The 20,115-nt window shown below is 36.1% G+C and overlaps 1 protein-coding gene across 4 annotated transcripts in view; it reads right to left on the reverse strand.

Annotated features, from left to right (window-relative positions):
• The window catches only part of Grm7 (glutamate metabotropic receptor 7), an 866,857-nt gene that overhangs the window by 435,326 nt on the left and 411,416 nt on the right, over positions 1 to 20,115 (reverse strand). For all 4 annotated transcript variants that reach the window (XM_048438534.3, XM_048438532.3, XM_048438533.3 and 1 more), the window contains exons 3-4: positions 10,133 to 10,274; positions 2,279 to 2,433 (exon numbers count right to left, since the gene is read on the reverse strand). In XM_048438534.3, the coding sequence (XP_048294491.1) occupies positions 2,279 to 2,433; positions 10,133 to 10,274 (297 nt within the window). The remainder of the gene's footprint in view (positions 1 to 2,278; positions 2,434 to 10,132; positions 10,275 to 20,115) is intronic.

Raw genomic sequence — 20,115 nt, forward strand, 5'->3', positions numbered from 1 at the left:
AAAAGTTTGCTGGATACTATGGGCCTATAGGCTAAAGATGGATGCCCAAATGATACAGATGAACTTTGGGTGACTATCCATGAATCAAGATGTCTCTGTCATTTCTAGATATTTAGAAGTTGCTTACAGTGCACTTCCTGCTTACTTACGTAATATTATATCCTTCTGGAGTCTTTGATGTAGTTGAAGAATAAATAGTTATAATTACAATTTTCTTAGATATGGTAAAAGTTAAAATAGCTATCTAATTTTTCTATGTTAAAGTTCTGATAAAATATTTCTAGATGTACAGAGATGAAGTAGATATAAATATTGTAACTTTAATTCTTGTTTCACACCTGTTATATGTAATTTACTATGTTAAAGTTAAAAACCTTTCTTTTTATTTAAAGAGAAAAGGGGAGGTGATATGGGATTCCTCCTCTGTAATCTGTGAATACAATTTGTTAAGAAAGGCCTACATTGGACCTATAGCAGGGCGAGAAAAACTAAACTGAAGCTGGGAGAAGGAAGGGAGAGCACAGTCAGGGAGAAGCCATGTAGCCTCACTGGATACAGATTCTGGAACTTTACCCAGTGAGTGACAGCATTGTAGTGATACACAGATTAATTGAGATGGGTTAATTTAAGATATGAGTTAGCCAGAAATATGCTTAAGATATTGACCAAACAGCATTGCAAATAATAAGGTTTCTGTGTGATTATTTCCAGGCTGATCAGCCAGGAACTAACTAACGACCTCTTACAACAGCAGCCCATCTGTAAATTCAGTGAACTGTTTTGTTAGATGTGTATTCAGCTCTGGGCATGTGTTGGGGAATAAATTAATTCAAAATTTCCCAAAGAAAGCATAGAAATGACTCATGGGATTGTTATCTCCTCAAGATAACATAGAAAAAGACCAGTGACAGATAAAAGAACAATCTGATTTGTTCCAGAAAATCTACCCAGACCCTGTAGCCTTCTAGAGAGAATAATTAACTTTATTGGAACAGACAGAAAATATAAAGAAGTATAAATATTTGGTTTTCTTGAGTAAGAGGATGGGATTCATTGTTATGTGCAAATAATACTTGAGGAAATCCTTGGAGACATGATTCACCAAAAAGGAAACAAAAAGCAGGCTATCAGCAAAGGAGTTTGTTTTTCTTCAGATAGTGTTTCCATTTAGACATACTCTTTCTTTGCACATTAAAGAAAAAATTAATTGTAACCAATATATTCAGCTGGAGTGTGGGAAAAACAAGTAATATCATTTCCTACTAATGCCCCCCCGAAAAGAATTTTTTAATAGCAAAGAAGGTAAAATAGAAAAGGGAGGTGTCAGCAATGCAGGAAACAAGGGAATAGTGAGACAAGGAGGCAACACTGGTATCTGCAGAATGTCACATCCCTATGCTCACAGCCTCTGGAGGGATCACAAGAGGTAACAGGAATTCTGTCCTCATGATTGTCATGCTAAGAAGCAAAGGATAAATTACAAAGGAAAAATGTTCTCCCTAAAAATGCAGTGTTGTTGCACACACACTTGGATGTGTTATTGTTTCAGTTCTTAGTAATGGTGATGATCTCTTCTCAGAAAGCTCTTCAGAGTGAGAAAAGAATCTATGCTAATTGCAACATTACCATGAAATAATATAATCTCTACAAAAGAGGGTTGTCAGCAAAGAGAACAGACCAGGTGTACAACTTCATTTGCACCCCATCACTCCACTCTGGAAAACACACTCTATAAATCCTGCACAAACATGAAAATCCCAAAAGACCTCAGTCTGGGTCACCTAGCCACATAACCCCTGTAGGGAGCCGCCAGGATGTTGCCTTGGCTAGATAGTGCCAGCAGTCCTACAGCCTGGAGGTATACAAATCCTTTGATGCTGCTGTCCAGGCTAGTGTGCTTGGAGCCTTGTTTTGCATTTCAGAGATGTGGTTCCCTGACCTGTCCTGTGGCCTTGGGCCCTAGCAGAATGGCATCAACCAATCAGCATTCAAGCCTTTCACCCTAGAAAAGCAGCTGCCTTTGGGCTCTGCTTCCTCTCTGGCTAATCTTTCTCTCGTCCCTGCGCTCTCTCATCTTTCTCTCTCTAAGCTCTCTCTAAGCTTTCTCTTGTCCCTGCACTCTCTCTTCCCTTCCCCCAATTTTCCTCAATCGAGTGCTCCGAATAAAGACGTGATCAGGGAAGGAATTCTCGTTTTCGTGGCGTTCATTCCTGCTGGTCAGGAAGCGCGCTGCAAACCCCCCACTCTTTACGGACTCCACTGCTGTCAAAGAACATACCTTCCACAGTTGCTCTCTTAGGCTGGATGGTGATGGCTCCTTCTGCAATATCTTCATGCTGATGCAGTGGGTTGATTTTGGATCCCCAGCTGTCTGACCCCACCCAGAGAAAATGGCCCACTTGGTCAGCTCTTTTGGCTGCTGCAAGGATCTGCCTATGGAAGGGAACACAAGAGAGCATATAGGTGTAAAAGCTGAACACGAACATCTTTAAGCTTAAGTACAGGCAAAAGAAGCTCTCCAGTCTCAGAACATAAGCAAGCAATAGCAAAGGACTATGACGAGGATTTGTATACAGCACATGTAAAGAAATTCATAAACTTATCAAATCCCTTTGAATAAAACAAGTGAAATATGTTAGAAGTCAAAGGTAAAAGGAGAGAGAAACATATAATAAACTAAGGATACATATTCACCTTATTAGAAATTGTGAAAGCACAACTTAGAAAAAGATTCTAAATGCCTTTCTTCTAATGGCCAAATAAAGTCTTGTTTTACTTCATTTTGTGACATTGGGCTTCAGGTGGAGAGGTGAGATAGTGGTAAATATCATTTTCAGAAAGTACTATTTCAATATAAATTATAGACCTCCAGTCATTTATTAAAATAAACAGAATTCTACTTTCAACATTAAAGTTCATTTTCCAAGTTTAGATGAGTATAGTTTGCAAATATCAAAGGCAACAAGAGAAAGGAAGAAGGAAAAAATGATATTAGAGAGAAAGGTTTCGTACTGAAATTTGGAAAAGAGGTGAAAATGAGAGACACGTGCACATGCACACATTTATCAATACACATATATACACTTGCAAACATACACATAAAACTGTACCCACATATAAAACACACACACACACACACACAGACACAATATCTCATCATTCTGGATTTTCAGTTTTCAGGTATCACATAGTTCATCAATAAATCAATAAGAATGTCTTTAAAGACAACACAAGAGACAGTGAAAACTCTGATCACATTTTCTTTCTCCTGGACCGAAAAATGAACTGGGAATTTTCTAATAAAATAATAAGAAATTTTTCCACCATAGTGTGATTATCCAAGCAACAAAAGGCCAAGGAGAAATTACTGTGTGAAACAAGGAAAGGAATAGGAGAGAATGAGTATAAACCCATGTATTACGTATTGAAAGGTGAAGCTATTTAAAGGGAATAACATAGCCGGGCAGTGGTGGTACACGCCTTTAATCCCAGTACTTGGGAGGCAGAGACAGGTGGATCTTGTGAATTTAATGTTAGTCTGGTCTACAAGAGCTAGTTTTAGGACAGCTAGGATTGTTACACAAAAAAAACCTGTCTCAAAAAACCAGAAAAGAAAAAAAATAATAAAGGGAATAACATTTGCTTAAAAGACAAAAGGCAAAAGAAAAAAAAAATTCTGCATTTTTTAAATTTATCACTCTCCAAAAGACAGTAAAGAAGCCCTTAATACAACAGACAATTGTATACCTACTGTGGCATGGATTGGTTGATAAATCTATGTCTACAGTAAGCTAGTGCCTATCCCAAAGGTACAAAAAACCCCAGTGAAAAAGACAAAAAATAACACAGAAAGAAAAACCAGCATGGATTAGGGGAGAGATAATACAGGAGAAAGTACAAAATAACAAATTCACTTAGTTAAGGTGTATAAAAATAACCAACAGCAAGATATGAGCAAAACTAAGAACATAGATAAGAAACTATATATTGAAACTAAAATATTGCAGCTACTTTTAAGAAAATAAGACTAAATGTTAAAAAATAAGAATTTCAAAATAAGTGTAAGATCACATAAGTCAACATTTCCTAAACTAATGCATAGAAAAATAAGATTATTTTAAACAGTGGCTTTAAACTATTGCCAATAAGACATTTCAAGAAATAATGTCTATAATTTGTTAATTATCTACCAGTCAATTGATAAATTGAGAGACTGAATTTGTGAATTAAAAAATCTAAACTGTTATAAAAAATAGAGAAATGAAATGCCACAAAAGTACTAGCTTCGGAAATAATAAAAATATCTCATAAAACTGAGAGAAACTCAGAAAAAATCAGATTAATTTCTTAAGAGACAAAGGGGAACAAAATATGAGAATAATAATACAGTAACAAAAAATCTGAGAAAATGTATTAATTCAGAATTATGGTATTTAACACACAATGAATCCCAGTGCAAAAAGAATTTTCATATGTGCTCAGTAGTACTTGCTCTTTTATCCACTGTAAAATTAGACTGTAGTATGCCATACAAATCAATAATTCCCCAACTCATAAGTAATCAACGCTATTTACTAAGTCATTTCTGGGAAAGCATTGTTTTAAAATTGTTGAGACATAATATCAACATACCAACTATTAATTGTGGAGTCAGAACAAAAAGTTTCGGACGTCAAAAACACGAAGCAGTTTCTTAATAAAAATTATATTCTAATTTTTACTAATGTGTATACCTTTATGAGTTTAAGTGTACTGCATGCTTGCAGATTCCCTCAGAGGCCAGAAGAAATGTCTCAGATCTGGAGCTGCAGAGGTAGTTGTGAACTCTATGATGTGTACACCAGGGCCTCTGCAAGAGCAATAAGTGCTCTTAAACACTGAGAGGTCTCTCCAGCCCTGAAATATATATTCCTATAGATTATTCTTTAAAAGAAGTTATTCAAGAATGTGGTCCAACAATGTGAAGGGAAAAAGCAGAATAAAAATATTTTGGGAAGAAGAAGGTAAGGTCAGGGAAGGCAAGAGAAAACAAGAGGACGAATTGTTAGCAACATTGTGGCTGGCTCCAGATTAGGAATGGATGATGGAGTTCACAGGAGAGTGTGTCCAAAAACATTTAAGCCTGAGAATTTTGATTTATGACCTGCAGGAAAAGAGATGTATCTGTAACACCAGCAATAATAGGAAAATACTAAAACTAACTAAATATTAAAAACAACTAGCTAAAATGTTATTATACTTTCTTTAGGGAAAACAAGCACAAATATGTCATAGCACCAAAGGAAAAAAAATAAGTGCTTAATTCTATAGAGTGTCATTTGAATGCTCATAATAGTGTAAACACTAATTTTAATTCACTTGAAATGTGATATGAGGATGTTGGGACCTTCAAAGTGATTTATATAATTTAAAACATTTCAGATGTAAATGAGTAGACAGTTCAGGAAATCAGTAATATAAAACTTGCCTGTCTGTCTATTATGTAGATGAAACCAGAAGTGTTTAAAGAGTGGGAATAGCTGCCCAAGAGAACAGAGCCAGAGATTATGAAGGATAGGACAGGAAGCGGACATTTTGCATTAGAGTGTTTTGTCATGATTTGTAATTAAATACATATTGCTGGTGAGATGGCTCAATGGACAAAGGCACCTGGCAGTAAACCTGAAAATCTGAATTCAATTCTTGATTTCCACAAAGTGGAAGAAGACAACTGACTGTCACAGAGGTTGTCCCTTGATCTCATGAATATTCATATGCATATGTACACACAATAAATAATATAAAAATAATTACATATGTGTACATATATTTTTCCTTAAAGAAAATACTGGGGCTGTCAATAAAATGCATTTAGTTTGAATATCAAAGGCCATTGTTAAAAACATGAAAGAAACAGTTTTTAAAACTGTCATTTTCCAATTCCTATATGACAAAAAAAATGACCAACATAAACTTAGGTGTATTCATGTATTTGTATGTGTATAAGAAAATACACACATGGTTCAAATACAGAATCATATTAGGTCACAGAAAGGAGATAGCAATTTGCTACTAAAACATTTGGAGAGGTGATGACATCTGACAGCGATGAGAAAGTTAGAGAGAAGTCAAGCAAACAGGGTAAGACCAGATACAAATAAATACATGGGCAGTTATTCAAAGTTCAGATGGTGACTAAATTCTAATGTGAGTCACCAAAGCTCCATGCAGAGTTTGTGCAGCTTCTGTACTGCAAAAGAAAGCTGGAGAGCATGGGTAAGCCGCTTGAAAATACTAAACTATCTGAAGACAGAGTCTATAGGTTTCATAAAATATAATTTTAGTTATTACTTGTAATCATTTGCTTTGACATCTAACTTTTCTGCAGTGTTGGGTAGAGTAAAATTTATAGTATTCTTTCAGAGACCCACATCGTAACACTGAACTTAACTCCCTAGGTCCAAACGAGAAGCAGAAGGAAAGAGAACGTGAGCAAAGACGGCAAGATCAGAGAGAACCTTCATCCCACGATGGATGGCGATACAGATGGAGACCCACATTGGAGCACCGGACTGAGCCTCCCAAGGTCCAAATGAGGAGCAGAAGGAGGAAGAAAATGAAAAAGGAAATAAGGACTGCGAGGGATGTGATCACCCACTGATGCAAGGGGATGGATCTAATGAGAGTTTACCAAGGCCAGTTGGACTGGGACTGAACGAGGACGCAATCCAACCAGATTCTCTGAATGTGGCCAGATTGTCTGAATGTGGCTGGCCGGAGTCTTTCTGAAAAGCCATTGACAATGGCATTGGGACTTGTTTCCTGTGCATATACTGGATTTTGCGGATCCAGTCCGTCTGGACACTCACCTTCCTGGACCTGGAGGGAGGCAGGAGGAATTTGAACTTCCCACTGGGCAGGAAACCCTGACTGCTCTTAGGGATGGAGAGGGAGGAGGAGAGGGAGTGGGGGGAGTGGGAGGGTGGTGGGAGGAGGGGCGGAAATGGAAACTTGTATAATTTAATAAAATTATAAAAAAGAAGAAAAGAAAAAGTTTATTTCTTAGGGGATTTACAATGCACACATGTTACTTTTGTAACTGCAGAGTTATATTTTGAAGATAGATTTTGTTCTTTCTTAAAATCCAAATTGTCAATACCCATGACTGATTCAACATTTAACTTCCTTCAAAATTGAGATATTAATGCCGTCTTATTCCTGGTCTCAAAGTGTTTGAAGTTAATGTTGCAGGAAATGTCAAAATTTTCCATCGCCAGTGTACAGTTTTGAAAAGGAATCAACATTATGGGGATTCTGTAATCTTTAGATGGTTCTGCCTTTAATATCACATTCTAGAAGAAGTATATGCACCAGGCATTTTATCACTGTGCTCAGAAGCCAAGATGCGAACACATAAATTGCAATACAGAATAATATCCAATATAGAAAGTAGCTGCATTATAAAACAATTTATCAGGGTATTATGTACAGTTTCTACCCAAAACATATGCTACACACTACATATCAAAAGTGTTATAATCTTAACCACAAAACTACCATTTTAAAAACTCAACATAGATAAACATTACTAAGGTACCACACATTAGTAAATGCATGAAGCCGACAATAAAATACTAATAAAATATTTGACAAGGATGTTAATAGCGGGGGGGGGGTTGGAGCTCAAAGACCAATAGAAGGAAAACAAAACCTCACAAGTAACTAAAACACAAAGTTGAATAAGACAATCCCAAAGTGGATCAAATGGGAGAGAATGCATTTCATGGCTATCCAAAACATTTTCCAGAGAATGGCATACATGAAAGATAACTTGAGATAAAGACAAAGAGTGAATTCAGTAAAACAATGCCATGAGCAAAAGACATGCTGGTAGAACTGGATTAAATGTTTAGGTCGACAACTCCATATGTGGTATATGTGAGGTCTAAAATGGGAAAACTTGAATCAAGACTTCATCCTATTTCAGCCCCATACCTGCAGTCCCAGGAATCAGAGAATGAGGCAAGAGGATTATGAGTAAGAGGCCAATGTAGGTTATAGAGTAAAACTCTGGAGATGGGGAGCAAGTGGTGAGTTGGAAGGAGAACAAGCAAATGAACAAAATACCAACCATAAAGTCCAGGGGTTAAATGCTTTCATATATCACAAAGCACAGAGCTTCAGATTCAGAATTTCAATCATTCATTTAATGGTATTTATTGAGCACCACCTATTCCCTTATTATCAAGACTGGTAGGAAGGATAAAAATACCATTCAAAAGTCATCTGATCTAAAGAAGTCTAGAGACAATGGAAAATGCCAACTAATGTTAACCATTCAGGAACAACAACAATACACAATGCCACTGGCATATGCTAAAAAATTAAAGTGTTAAGAGAAGAATTTTTCAGACATACTCTGGCTGGAGAATTCTTGCTTGAAACATACCAGAAACAAAGGAAAGATCAAGGAAAAGGAGAAGAGGAACAGCCTCCTGGCCAGCAGTGTGCACAGCATGGAGTGTGTAGAGGGAATTTAGACTAGGAAGCCTTCTCTCAGGACAGCTTCAGAAGACTTTCATTTATTCACTGCTGGGAGAACTAAGAGGCAACGGAAAGGGGAACAAGGGGAAGAAACCTTTTCAAGGACAGAGAGTGATTCTCAGGTTCCTTTTTCCATGTAATGGTCATGTGACCTCACTGGTGGTCAAGGCCTTCATAGAGGGATGCTGGAGAGATTCTGGGCTGTTTTATGTAACACGTGGAGTAGTGAGAAGGCAAAAAGGATGCTGAAAATGACCTTGGGAGATGCTACGGAAGAAAAGATCGTGGGCTGAAACATTCAGTTTTACCCAGTAAAAATAACATACTTTCAAATTCAATGAAAAAGAATTTTAAGATATAAGGGAATGATTTAACACATAAATTTTCCACACCAGGGAAGTATAAAATAGCACATTTCCAGATGATTGTATTGATGGCCTTTCTCAGGAAAAAGCAGATCTTCATAAAACATTACAATCTAAACACATTTAGGGTGTGCAAAATAATGAATCTGTGATTAAATTTAAAATATTACATATTAAATTTTATGTGTACTGCGAATATGTATACTATGTATTATAAGTATATATTTTCATATTTATAATTCAGCACACATATTTCAGTACAGCAAGTCTGTTATTGTATTATTTTTTATAGCTGTGTAATTATGTGATGAAAAATGTAATTGTCAATCCACGAGGGAGATGCTAAACTGTAGTATATATGTAAAATAAAATTATGCATATAGATTAAAAACTGCAGAGATTCATGAGCACTGATAAACAAGGTCCTCTGTAATGAAATGTTAAGGTAAACTTAGGTAAAGAGGAGACACATACAGTACTCCTACAGGGTACGTAAAAGTGGATCAGGAGCATGGTACAGAATATTTCTAGAATGACACATCAGAAAATGGCAAGCCAGAAGCCCTGCTGCCCACAAAGGAGAACTTGTTAGTTAGCATACAGGGTGCAAGACATTTTATTTATACACTACTAGAAAAAGTTTTAGACTTTTCAATCAAGCAGGAGTTACTATTTATTTTTAAAAAGACAAAATTAAAGATTCTGGACTGAGTTACTGCTTTCAGAAAAGGAATCGGGGGCACGTGCATTCTGGAAGAGATTCACAGGGTATGTTGTGACTGCAAGTGAAGGAACTCAGTGAAAAAGGAAGTTAAAATGACAAGTTTGGAGTGCAGGAAATCAATAAATAAAGGAATATATACTAGAGGGGTCGAGAATGTGGACATCTAACAGTTGTCCTGAGTTTCAATTCTGAGAAATGAAGGCAGAACTATAAGCCCTTTGTCTTTTACACTAACAAACACCACTCTTGGGATAAAAGCCTGCCATACTTAGATCTGTTTTTCATAATACAAATTTTCAAAGGTCATACTTTTATCTTCTGCCATTAATTCAATATAGGAGAGCAAGGTGCTACTGCTTCTATGAATGACAAACTGGAGACAGCAAGCAGGAAAGAATTTACCACCTTGTAATTACACCTCTGGCTGACTTTTATTTCTCCTCTCCTTGCCAGCATCCTCATCCTTCTGCCTTCTAAAGCTGTAACATGCATAAGAACGAGGTTCACCAGTCATCCTTACTTTATATCCTCATCGTTGGCAAAAATCACGACGGCCCTGGAGTTGGGGGTGTCCAAGAGCTGTTTGATAATTCTATCAAAGTCAATGGTCCTGTCTTTGCGCTCTTGGGGGATTCTCACGGACTGGGCAATGCAGAGCCCACCTGTTCAAGAAAAGAAAGCAAAGTGTCAATAAAGTCCCAACGGAGGTAACAAAGGAACAGGAAGATAATGGGGGAGGGATTGATACTGAGTCTGTAGCACTTTCCTAGTGATGCCTGTGGTCCAGGAAGGCCTAAGACATCAAGGTTGTTCTCCAACTATTCCTGCAAACCATGCAGTAAACAGAGCCTCAGTCTTTGTAATGCCTTTAGAAAACTAATACTTCCCAGGAAAGTTAGTGGCATTAATATTGAGGAAACAGATAAAGGGGGGACAGATAAAATGTTTGGGTGGATGTCTTTACAATGCATGCTATGTGTTACATTAAAGTTATAGCCACTGAAGCAACAAGTTTCCATGTTTATCCCTGAGAGTTTGCTGAACTTTGAATTCCCAGATGGTTCTTTTTCCCCAAAAACACATGCCTCTAAACTTTTAAAGATCAGCTCCAAAGAAATACCATAAAGGGCAGAGGAACCAACAAGATCACTGGCTGTCACAAATATGTCACAAATAAAACTTTGTTGATCACATATTGTTGGCCACTGGAAATCTGTTTCAAATATTTTATGCTATCATCCCAGAAATTATGTAATGTGTTACAGTAACTAGTGTCTCCGTCTTTGTACTAAGGAACAGGAGGATTAAACATATTTTTGACTCCAGGCTTCTCAGAGTCTTCACGATCCCAATCAATTTTAATGTATGGAGGAAAATGGAGCCGGGAACAGTTTACTGAATAAATGATGGATTTCATCTTATTCCAACTGTTCCTTAGTTAACACTCCTGAAAATAGTATTTTACAAGATGCACTTTTAGACACATGAGAAAAGAGAAAAGAAGTATTGAGTTTATTTGTAGAAAAAAATTATGAAAACCATCCCAGGGGTAGAACACTTAAGTGGGAATGAGTAAAACACCTCACTCTTCCTATTTGCACCAGGGAACATCAAAAGTGGATTTTCTTACACTTAGAACATGGATGTAAATAGGCTTACACAAGCACAGAAAAGCAGAACCTCTGATCCCAAATTAAGACTCCACTGTACTTTATTCTCAGGTATTATTAGTATTATGCGAATCAGTTTCCCATCTTCAGCTCTCAAGAAAATACTTGTGACAGTCTTCAATATACAGATGCCCTATAACACTGCAATTCGGATAATTAACCTGACTGAAATTCCTAAAATCATACATACAACATGAGTAGACATTTCTTTTAAGTGCAACTGGAAGGTTCATTAAGACAAACCATATCTCAGCCTTAAAGAAAAAGAAAATAAAAGCCCACAGAAATCATACAAAGTACATTCTCAGATCTTAGAAATGTGAAAATCAATAGCAAAATTCATAAAAAAATCCACATATTTAAAAATTCAACAAAAAACTTGTTGAAGTTACCCCAGAGTCAAATAAAAAGTGTCCAAAGAAATTACATAATACTTAAAATAAAACTATAGTACACGGCAATTAATGGATAATAGGTGAGATGGCAGTTGGATAGAAAACATATTTATAATGGAAAACAAGAGAGAATTGATATAGGCAAACTATGCTCCCAAAGAGAGAGCAGGTGAGTAAACACCAAGAAAGCAGACATATGATAAAAAATTAAAGCAAAAATCAATAGCTTTGAAGTAGAAAAACATCAGAGAAAATAGAGTAAAAACTATCATTATTGAAATGATCAATAAAAATTGACAAATCTTGAGCTAGAATGACCAAGGAGAGCTATTTCTGACTATATGAGGGATAAACTAGAAACAACATGTACATTCTATCCACTAATGTGATGAAATTTTATGTTTTTAAACTCATCAAGGAAACATCAAGGAAATAGAATATTTCCTTAAGATATACAAATTATATAAGTTGAAAGAAAAATTCATCATCTGAATAATCCCAGATCATCTTTGTGATTCCGTATAAATTACAAACAGCAATTTTATGTTTTAGAAATACTATCATAAAAGAAAGGTATAGGCTCAAATGATTTTATTAATAAGTTCCAAAAATCCTGAAGGAAGATACAAAGCCATCTACATAGGATGCTTCAAGATCAAGGAGTTTAAGATTAAACTCATTGCATGAGGTCAGTATCTTATGATACTACCAGAATCAGTTAAAAAAACAAACAAAAACATGCAGATGTTCAAAAGCCCAAGAAGAGATTCTCTTTGTAAGTAGGCTGCAGACTGATGTGGAGTGTTAGGTAGCCTGAGCAGTCAATCTGAGGTATTGGCACTATTTCAGGTGTCATTAAACTTGAATTCCCACCTGAGGAAGCACCATGGGGCCAATCAGTAAAAAACCATGAGATCACATGCTATTCTAATCTTGAGAAGGAAAAGCTAGCTATAAACCTGGTTCTATGACATGAAAAACTTGATCACCATGAGCAGCAAGAAATAAAATGAATGCGAGAGAGAGAGAGAGAAAGAGAGATAGAATAAAAACAATGTTCCCAAGAGAGAGAGAGAGAGAGAGAGAGAGAGAGAGAGAGAGAAAGAATGAGAGAGATAATATAAACAATATTCCCAGGCAAAGCAGATCCAGTGAGAAGGTAAAATTTTCATATTTTACCAGTGACAGGGATATCTTGATTCTGTCTCTAAAAATTTTGACAACTTGAGGGACTGGGATAGTTGAGAAGAAGGAAGGACAGAGATGAGAGCAAGAAAAGAGACATCTTGATTGAGGGAACCATTGTAGAGTTAGCAAGAAACCTGGCTCTGGAGAAATTCCCAGGAATCCACAAGAATGACCCCAGCTAAGACCCTAAACAATAGAGTATCTTGAATTGTCCTGTAGTCAGACGGATGAATATCTTAAATATAACCATAGAGCCTTCATCTGGCAACTGGTGGAAACAGAGGCAGAGACCTGCATTGGAGCACTGATTTGAGTTCCCAAAGTTCTGTTAAAGAGTGGGAGAAATGAGAATATGAGTAAAGAGGTCAAGACCATGATGGGTATACCCACTAAGCAGTCTACCTGAGGTGATGGGAGCTTACAAACTCTAGCCAGACTGGGAAGGAACAAGCATAGGACCAAACTAGTCCGTCTAATTGTGGGAGACAGTTGCATGGCTGGGGCAGACTGAAGGGTCACTGTCAGTGGCACCAGGATTCATCCCTACTGCATGTACTGGCATTTTGGAAAACTATTCTCATTGGATTAATACCTTTCTCAGCCTGCTACATGGCAATACACAGATTAATAGAAATGAGTTAAATTAATACGTAAGTGTTAGCCAATAAGAAGCTACAGCTAATGGGCCAAGTGGTGACTTAATTAACACAGTTTCTGTGTGATTATTTCAGGTCTAAGCTGGCCAGGCTGCTGGGAACCAACAAGCAGCTAGTCTCTATTACATTTGGCGCACCAATGTGGTGGACTAAATCCATGTACGACCTAAAAAAGCTTGAAAAGAAACTCTAGACACAGAAAAACAAAGTTTAACTTCATTTTTTTTTTCCACTGGCGGCATGCTGCAGCTCCCTTAAGAGAGATTTTCCTGATTCACTGGTAGCAGAAAAAAAAAAAAAAAACATGTCTTTTTAAAAAGGCAGCTTCCTGGTCTATGCTGCCAGCTCAAACTCCATCTATGGGGCATTTGAATGGCATTTGTGGACCCAGGTGTTTGTGTGTCCACTTAGAGTCAGAAGGAAAGTCGCTGAGACCAGCTCAGTGCCCCTCCACCTGGGAAGGTGGTTGGATCAGTACTGCTAGGCATGCACAAGCAGGAGAGTATGGCAGATTCATGCTGCCAAACACAGAGATATTTGCAGTCTGCACAGTTCTCTGTGTGGCAAATTTAGATATTACTCAGATAAAAAGGGTTTAGGTGCATCAAGCTCATTCTCAGAGTTAAAGTGCTGAGTGTGGCTCCTACCTAACAGCCCCAGAGCTAGCAGTAATGATACCTCCACCATTTTGAAAGTGAAAAGAGGTAGAGCCAGCATCTAGAGCAGCTGCAACTAAGCTGCTTACTATTTTAAAAGCTTTTCAAGACTTCAATCAAAGGATTACAGATAATGCAATAAGGACAGTTTCAGACATAAAAGACCTCTAAATTAGGTCCAGTGTTGGATAAATGTATGTAGGCTTGAGAGAGAGAAGAAAAAGAGTATAGTTTTAAAAAGAAATAAATGGTTGAAAAAAACAAAACAAAGTCTTTAAAGAGACAGAATACAGAAGTAATAGATCAAGAGAGTAAATATAATACAATAAATATTAAAAAATAATAGAGTAAAAATAAATAAGCCACAGAAAGATGGAATATATACAGAGAGTCTATTATTGTATCTTTGAATTTTTTGACTGTGAAGGTGCTAAGTACAGAGAGACATTTTCCTGTATGGACTGATAAACTAAACCATCATGTATATTATAAAGGTTTCTTGACTTCAAAATTTAGGTCTATTTATGGATATATTGCTTTGGAAAAGAGGTTCTTCTTTTGTTTCCACAGAGGATGAGAACCTATGGATTCATTCCAGGCCAATATGGTTTGATAGACCATGAACTCCCAAGAGGTCACCGTGGACACCCATTGTTACTGGGTGAAGTAAACAATAGAAAGAGGTTTGAACAGAACTATGCCCATATTTCCAAATATTGTTTGTAAATATTACTTTATGTTTAAAGGGAGATATTCTATAGAGATGGATACTTTACTTTAGTATGGATCTTGGTTTACTGATACAAGTTTTAGGTCAATTTTCTTATATGTATATTTCTGCTTTGATTAAGGTATTCGGTTTGTGTAGTTCATTTAAATATGTAATGTATAATTAAGAAATATAGGTTAATAGATAATCATCTATAAGAGTCAAGATCATAGTCATGTTAGTTAGGTTTTCTAGATATATAGAAATATATTTTTAGTTAGTTAAGTATTCTTCAAACCTTTCAAGGACAACAGAATATGGCATTTAAAATGTTTTAATAACTTAGGACTTCTCACAACAATGAGACATAATCTGCTCCTGACAGCACCAATTACTTCCAGAGGAAAATGGGCATTAAAGAGGCTCCTTATGGAGTTGGTTAGCCATTTGGGCAACAAAAGACTGCTTAATGAACTGGGCATGTGGAACCTGCAGAGAAATGACTTAAGGGTGAGGTAATCCTTTGAGGTGCCTGTTTCATGAAAGAATCTGCTAGATATTCTGCAGGACACAGAAAATGTAACTGACAAACTGCCAATGTAGGTGTAACTGTCTTTGAAATTTCCTGCTTCATGGAAAAGTCTGCTTGATACTATGGGTCAGTAGGCTGAAGATGGATGCCCCAACAATACAGAAGAACTGGGTGATTGTCCAGGTGGGGATATGTCTCTGTCAATTCTAGAATTTTGAAAGTTGCTTACATTGCATTTCCTTTTTTTAGGTAATATTATATCCTTCTGGTGTCTTTTATGAAGCTGAAAAATAAATTTCATTTTCCTTAGTTATGATAAATGATTGTACCTGTAATTCTTGCTTGACAACTGTTTTGTTTTATGTAATTTTACTATGTTAAAGTTAAAGCCTTCTTTTTTGCTTAAACAGAAAAGGGGAAATTGTGTAGGAGGTCCTTCTATGTGTTGCCTTTATTGGTTTATGAATAAAGAACTGTTTTGAGCCTATGGCAGGGTAGAACAGAATTGGTGGGGGGGAGGGTTAGGCTGTATGCTGGAAGAAAGAAGGGTGAAGTCAGTGGGAAGCTATGGAGCCTCCACCAGAATCAGACATGCCAAAACCTTACCGGTAAGCCACTGCCACATGGTGAAACACAGATTAATATAAATGAGTTAAATTAATATGTAAGCATTAGCCAATAAAAAGGTAGAGCTAATGGGCCAAGCAGTGATTTAATTATTACAGTTCCTGTGTGATTATTTTGGGTCTAATCTTAAATACTTAAAAATGAAGTTTCTCAAAATCACAGTACTTAGTCCTCTTTGCTAGATCAATGAAATGGGCATGTGGAAAGATAAGATATGTTGATTGATATTTGAAATTGTTAAGATCCCCAACTTGCCAAAATAAGAGAGAAACTGGAAAGAGTTACAGTAATCAAGTTTTTTTTTCTTTTTTAAAAAAGTGGGGTTTGCAGATCTTATATTTAATTTGATTTCTTGAATATACACTAAAACATTAATAACCCAGGAGGGTGGAAATGCAGGAAATTACCAGAAAATTGAACAGAGGCTGGAACTGGGGAGGATATATGCCAAATATATACTGTTTCCAAGCATGAAATTTTCAAAGAATAAAAACAGCACTTAAAAAATTAACAAAACTCAACAACTTAAGAATTTTAAGTGGTGTCTAATAAGTGACTATGGTTGAAGTTCAAAAAAGAAAGGAAGAACTATTGTGTATCTCTATTGAGTGGGTTTCTTCCAAGGAATGAAAGTATATATTATTATCTGAGAATTATTAAATTTAAAAAGCTCAAGCAGCCTGCTCAAGACATGCACAAAATGTGGATAACAAAATTCAATAGACATACATAATAAAAAATGAGCTAGAATTAGAAGAGAACTATATTAGCTTATTAACTTAAGGACAGGCACCTACAGAGAGCCCAGCAAGCATAGTTCTGGAAAGCAAAAGACAACAACCAGGAGAAGCTTTTTTCTGTTCTGCAACAATATATTGGAGTCCTTGACCTGACCCACCCCCAAAAAAAGACCAAGAAAAAATATGTGCAAGGAAAAGTAAAGATGTCTATTTGTATATGATATGATAGTATATATAGGACACCCATGACCATAAAGAACTGCTAAACTTCAACAAAACTATTAAATAGCCAAAGCAAATTAAAGGTATAAACTCCATATATAAAATCAATCATTCATGTACTTCAGCAAGAAACACATTATTACTAAAGTTATAAACACTGTCATTAAACAAACAAAATTATAGCACTGACACCATGAAATGTATTCAGAATCTGTACCAAAAAACTATGATGGGAGAATGGAATGGACTTTAAAATTTGGATAAGTTTTCTATATTTTTATTTACAGGTGTAATGAAATGTCAATCAAAAACTCATTTTGCATTCATACAGAAAGGTAAAAGAAGAAATAGAAGAGGAAAAACAATTCTAAGAGGAAAAACAAAATTAAAGACTCATGATGCCCAATTTTAAAACTTAACATGAAGTTACAACATCAAGACAGGGAAGAACTTATAAAACGATAGATATGTGACTGAGGACTATTTTATGTGTGTGTATATCACATTAGCAAGCCATCAGCAAAGCTGCAAATGGCTATCAAAGAATAAAGGTCAATCTTATACAACAAGTGCAAATATTGGCAATGCATATATAGAACAAATGTCAACAGTTATCTATTATTCTTCATAAAAGTTTACTCTGTATGGAAGTTGGACCAGCATATATAACCTGTGTCAGAAAACTTAAAAAAAATAAGTGATTACTGTATAACTTGCTGTTTATTTCTCAGTTTTTCAGTTTTTGGACCTAAAAAAGAAAAAAAAGGAAAAAGATCCAGAAGGTACAAAGGAAAAGGAACTGATGAATTTGATTTTATGAAAATTCAGAACATTTGTTCTGTGAAAATCAGTGAGAAAAGCATAACAAAAGCTAGAGATTAGAATGAAGTCATATCTGATAATAACCTCCTAAATAGAATAATGCTTAAAGTAAGCAATGTACTGGGAGACACAAGAGAAGATGGGACAAAAGGGTCAAGATTCATACTTAGAAACCTGAAGAGATAGGTAGCAGCAAACATGAGAGAAGTGGCAAAGTTGGTCTATTGGATACCAGTATACAGTCAAATGACCTGCTTAATGACAACAGCTTCCTACCAAGGCTAAATACTGGAACTCATTTAAAATGAAGAAATGTCTCATCATTATTGGTAGAATACATTGTGCAATGGTGCTAGCATACTTACCTTCTAAGGAAGCAGATCTTGCCCTGTGCTTTTGCAGAAGTGAACTAAAATTTTATTTTGATAGAAATGTGGATGCATATATATTTATATATTTTATATAAACATATTTAATCATATGAACATATATACACACATGAACACACATATATGTATATATACATACACACATACACACACACACACATATATATATATATATAATTACACACTTATATCTTTGTTTGTAACCATTACCAATGAAAACATGTCAGTTTTAACAGGTAACTGGATAGTTGTGGCTAATACACAGGTCAGAATGCTTTTTTACCAGCTATAGGGAGCCATTCCTTTATGTAAGAAGAATAAACCTGAGATAAACTTCACTATGTATAAAATAATGAACTCTAAAGGCTGTACTCAGTGTCTTTCTATAGATAGAACAAAGTGTAAAAATTCAAAACTGGAGATGAAGAAATGGGGAGTCAAATACAGGGGTTATCAGAGTAGGGGGAGAAGTTCACTGAAATAGCACCATACAAAAGAACTTCATGGTGAAAGGCAGAACTCTGTAGTATGGAATATGACATGGTGAGTATAGGGTGAGAGAGGCATCTACTCCTTCTGTACAATATACCATAGTAACTAAACTTAATGCATACAATCCTATACCCATAATGTAGAAGGATCCCTGACAACACTGACAATGAGCCTCACCACATTATGAATGTATAAAGAACATGATGACATGTGGAAAGGCAATAACCTATGTAAAAGCTGAATAGCAATGTTTTTATTAGAAATGCTGTGACTAAGAATGGCTTGGGAAATGGTATTATGACTTATTGCAAAGCAATTTTCAATCTGAAGCTTTCTTCTATATTTGGCTTGAAAAAGTAAGATAAACTAAGTAATGGACATCAGGTTCATACCTGCTAATTAGGATAAAATTATTTATTTTGTCCTTCTCAGTGATTTAACTTTACTCATGGAAAACTCATCTGATAAGAGTTTTTTGAGGGTCAGCCCCAATGCTCTCTCAGAGATCGGAAAGAAGAAATCTACAGCCAACACAAGACTCAGGATCTGAGGGCAAAAAATAAATCTCCCACACTGTTCTTCACGCCAGTTTCCTTATTATTCTCCATCTATCCTAATTCTCCTGTCTACTTCTAATTCCTCCTAGATTCTCCTCTCTATAGTCCATAAACTCCCTTTCCGAGGATCCATGAAGCAATAAAGAAATTATAAGTGTTGTCTCCCGTTGGTCAAAAGCACATACCTGAGGCAAGTGATATGTACTTGAGCCATTGCCATGACAACACAAGGGTCCAAGGTTACAGAAGTGAGGACTTAACAAGAAGAAAGGATGTACAGTGTCTACTGGGATAAACTTTGGGATGTAAGTCTTTTGTTAATAGACTTGGCAAGCAAAGAATTGGCATGATTTTCCTTTAGTAACTTTAGTTGGACATCTCTGGTTCTAACTTTGTGCAAAAAGCCTTTAGTCTAGTTTGAACTTGCTCTGAGATAAAAGTGAGGTAATGGTGTGCAGTTTGTGTTAAATTCTTAGTTTTTGATATTAGTCTGAGCAAAAAAGGAAAAAAAATGCAGGCATTTTAAAGTGTCTATAGTCTTCATGGGACAAATAGATCCAGTTATGAAGTATATCCCAGGACTTATTCTATATATCAAAACAATATAGAAGAATGAAAAGACATCTTCCTGGCTACCCACAGATATATATGCTCATAAGATTTAGATGCACTCATGAGATTACATACACACATCACATGAGATTACACACTCTAATGCAGGTATTGGGGTGACACTTTAGGAAAAGTGAACAACAATTTTCAGAGTTGATTGTCCTGCAGGCCTTGCCTGGGCAGGATTAACTTCCAGCAGAGTCACTCCTCTGACAGGCTGAAATCTGAACACTAAT

This window comes from Myodes glareolus, chromosome 3 (assembly GCF_982192425.1).
Source record: "Myodes glareolus chromosome 3, mMyoGla1.1, whole genome shotgun sequence".
In the NCBI taxonomy this organism is placed as follows: Eukaryota; Metazoa; Chordata; class Mammalia; order Rodentia; family Cricetidae; genus Myodes; species Myodes glareolus.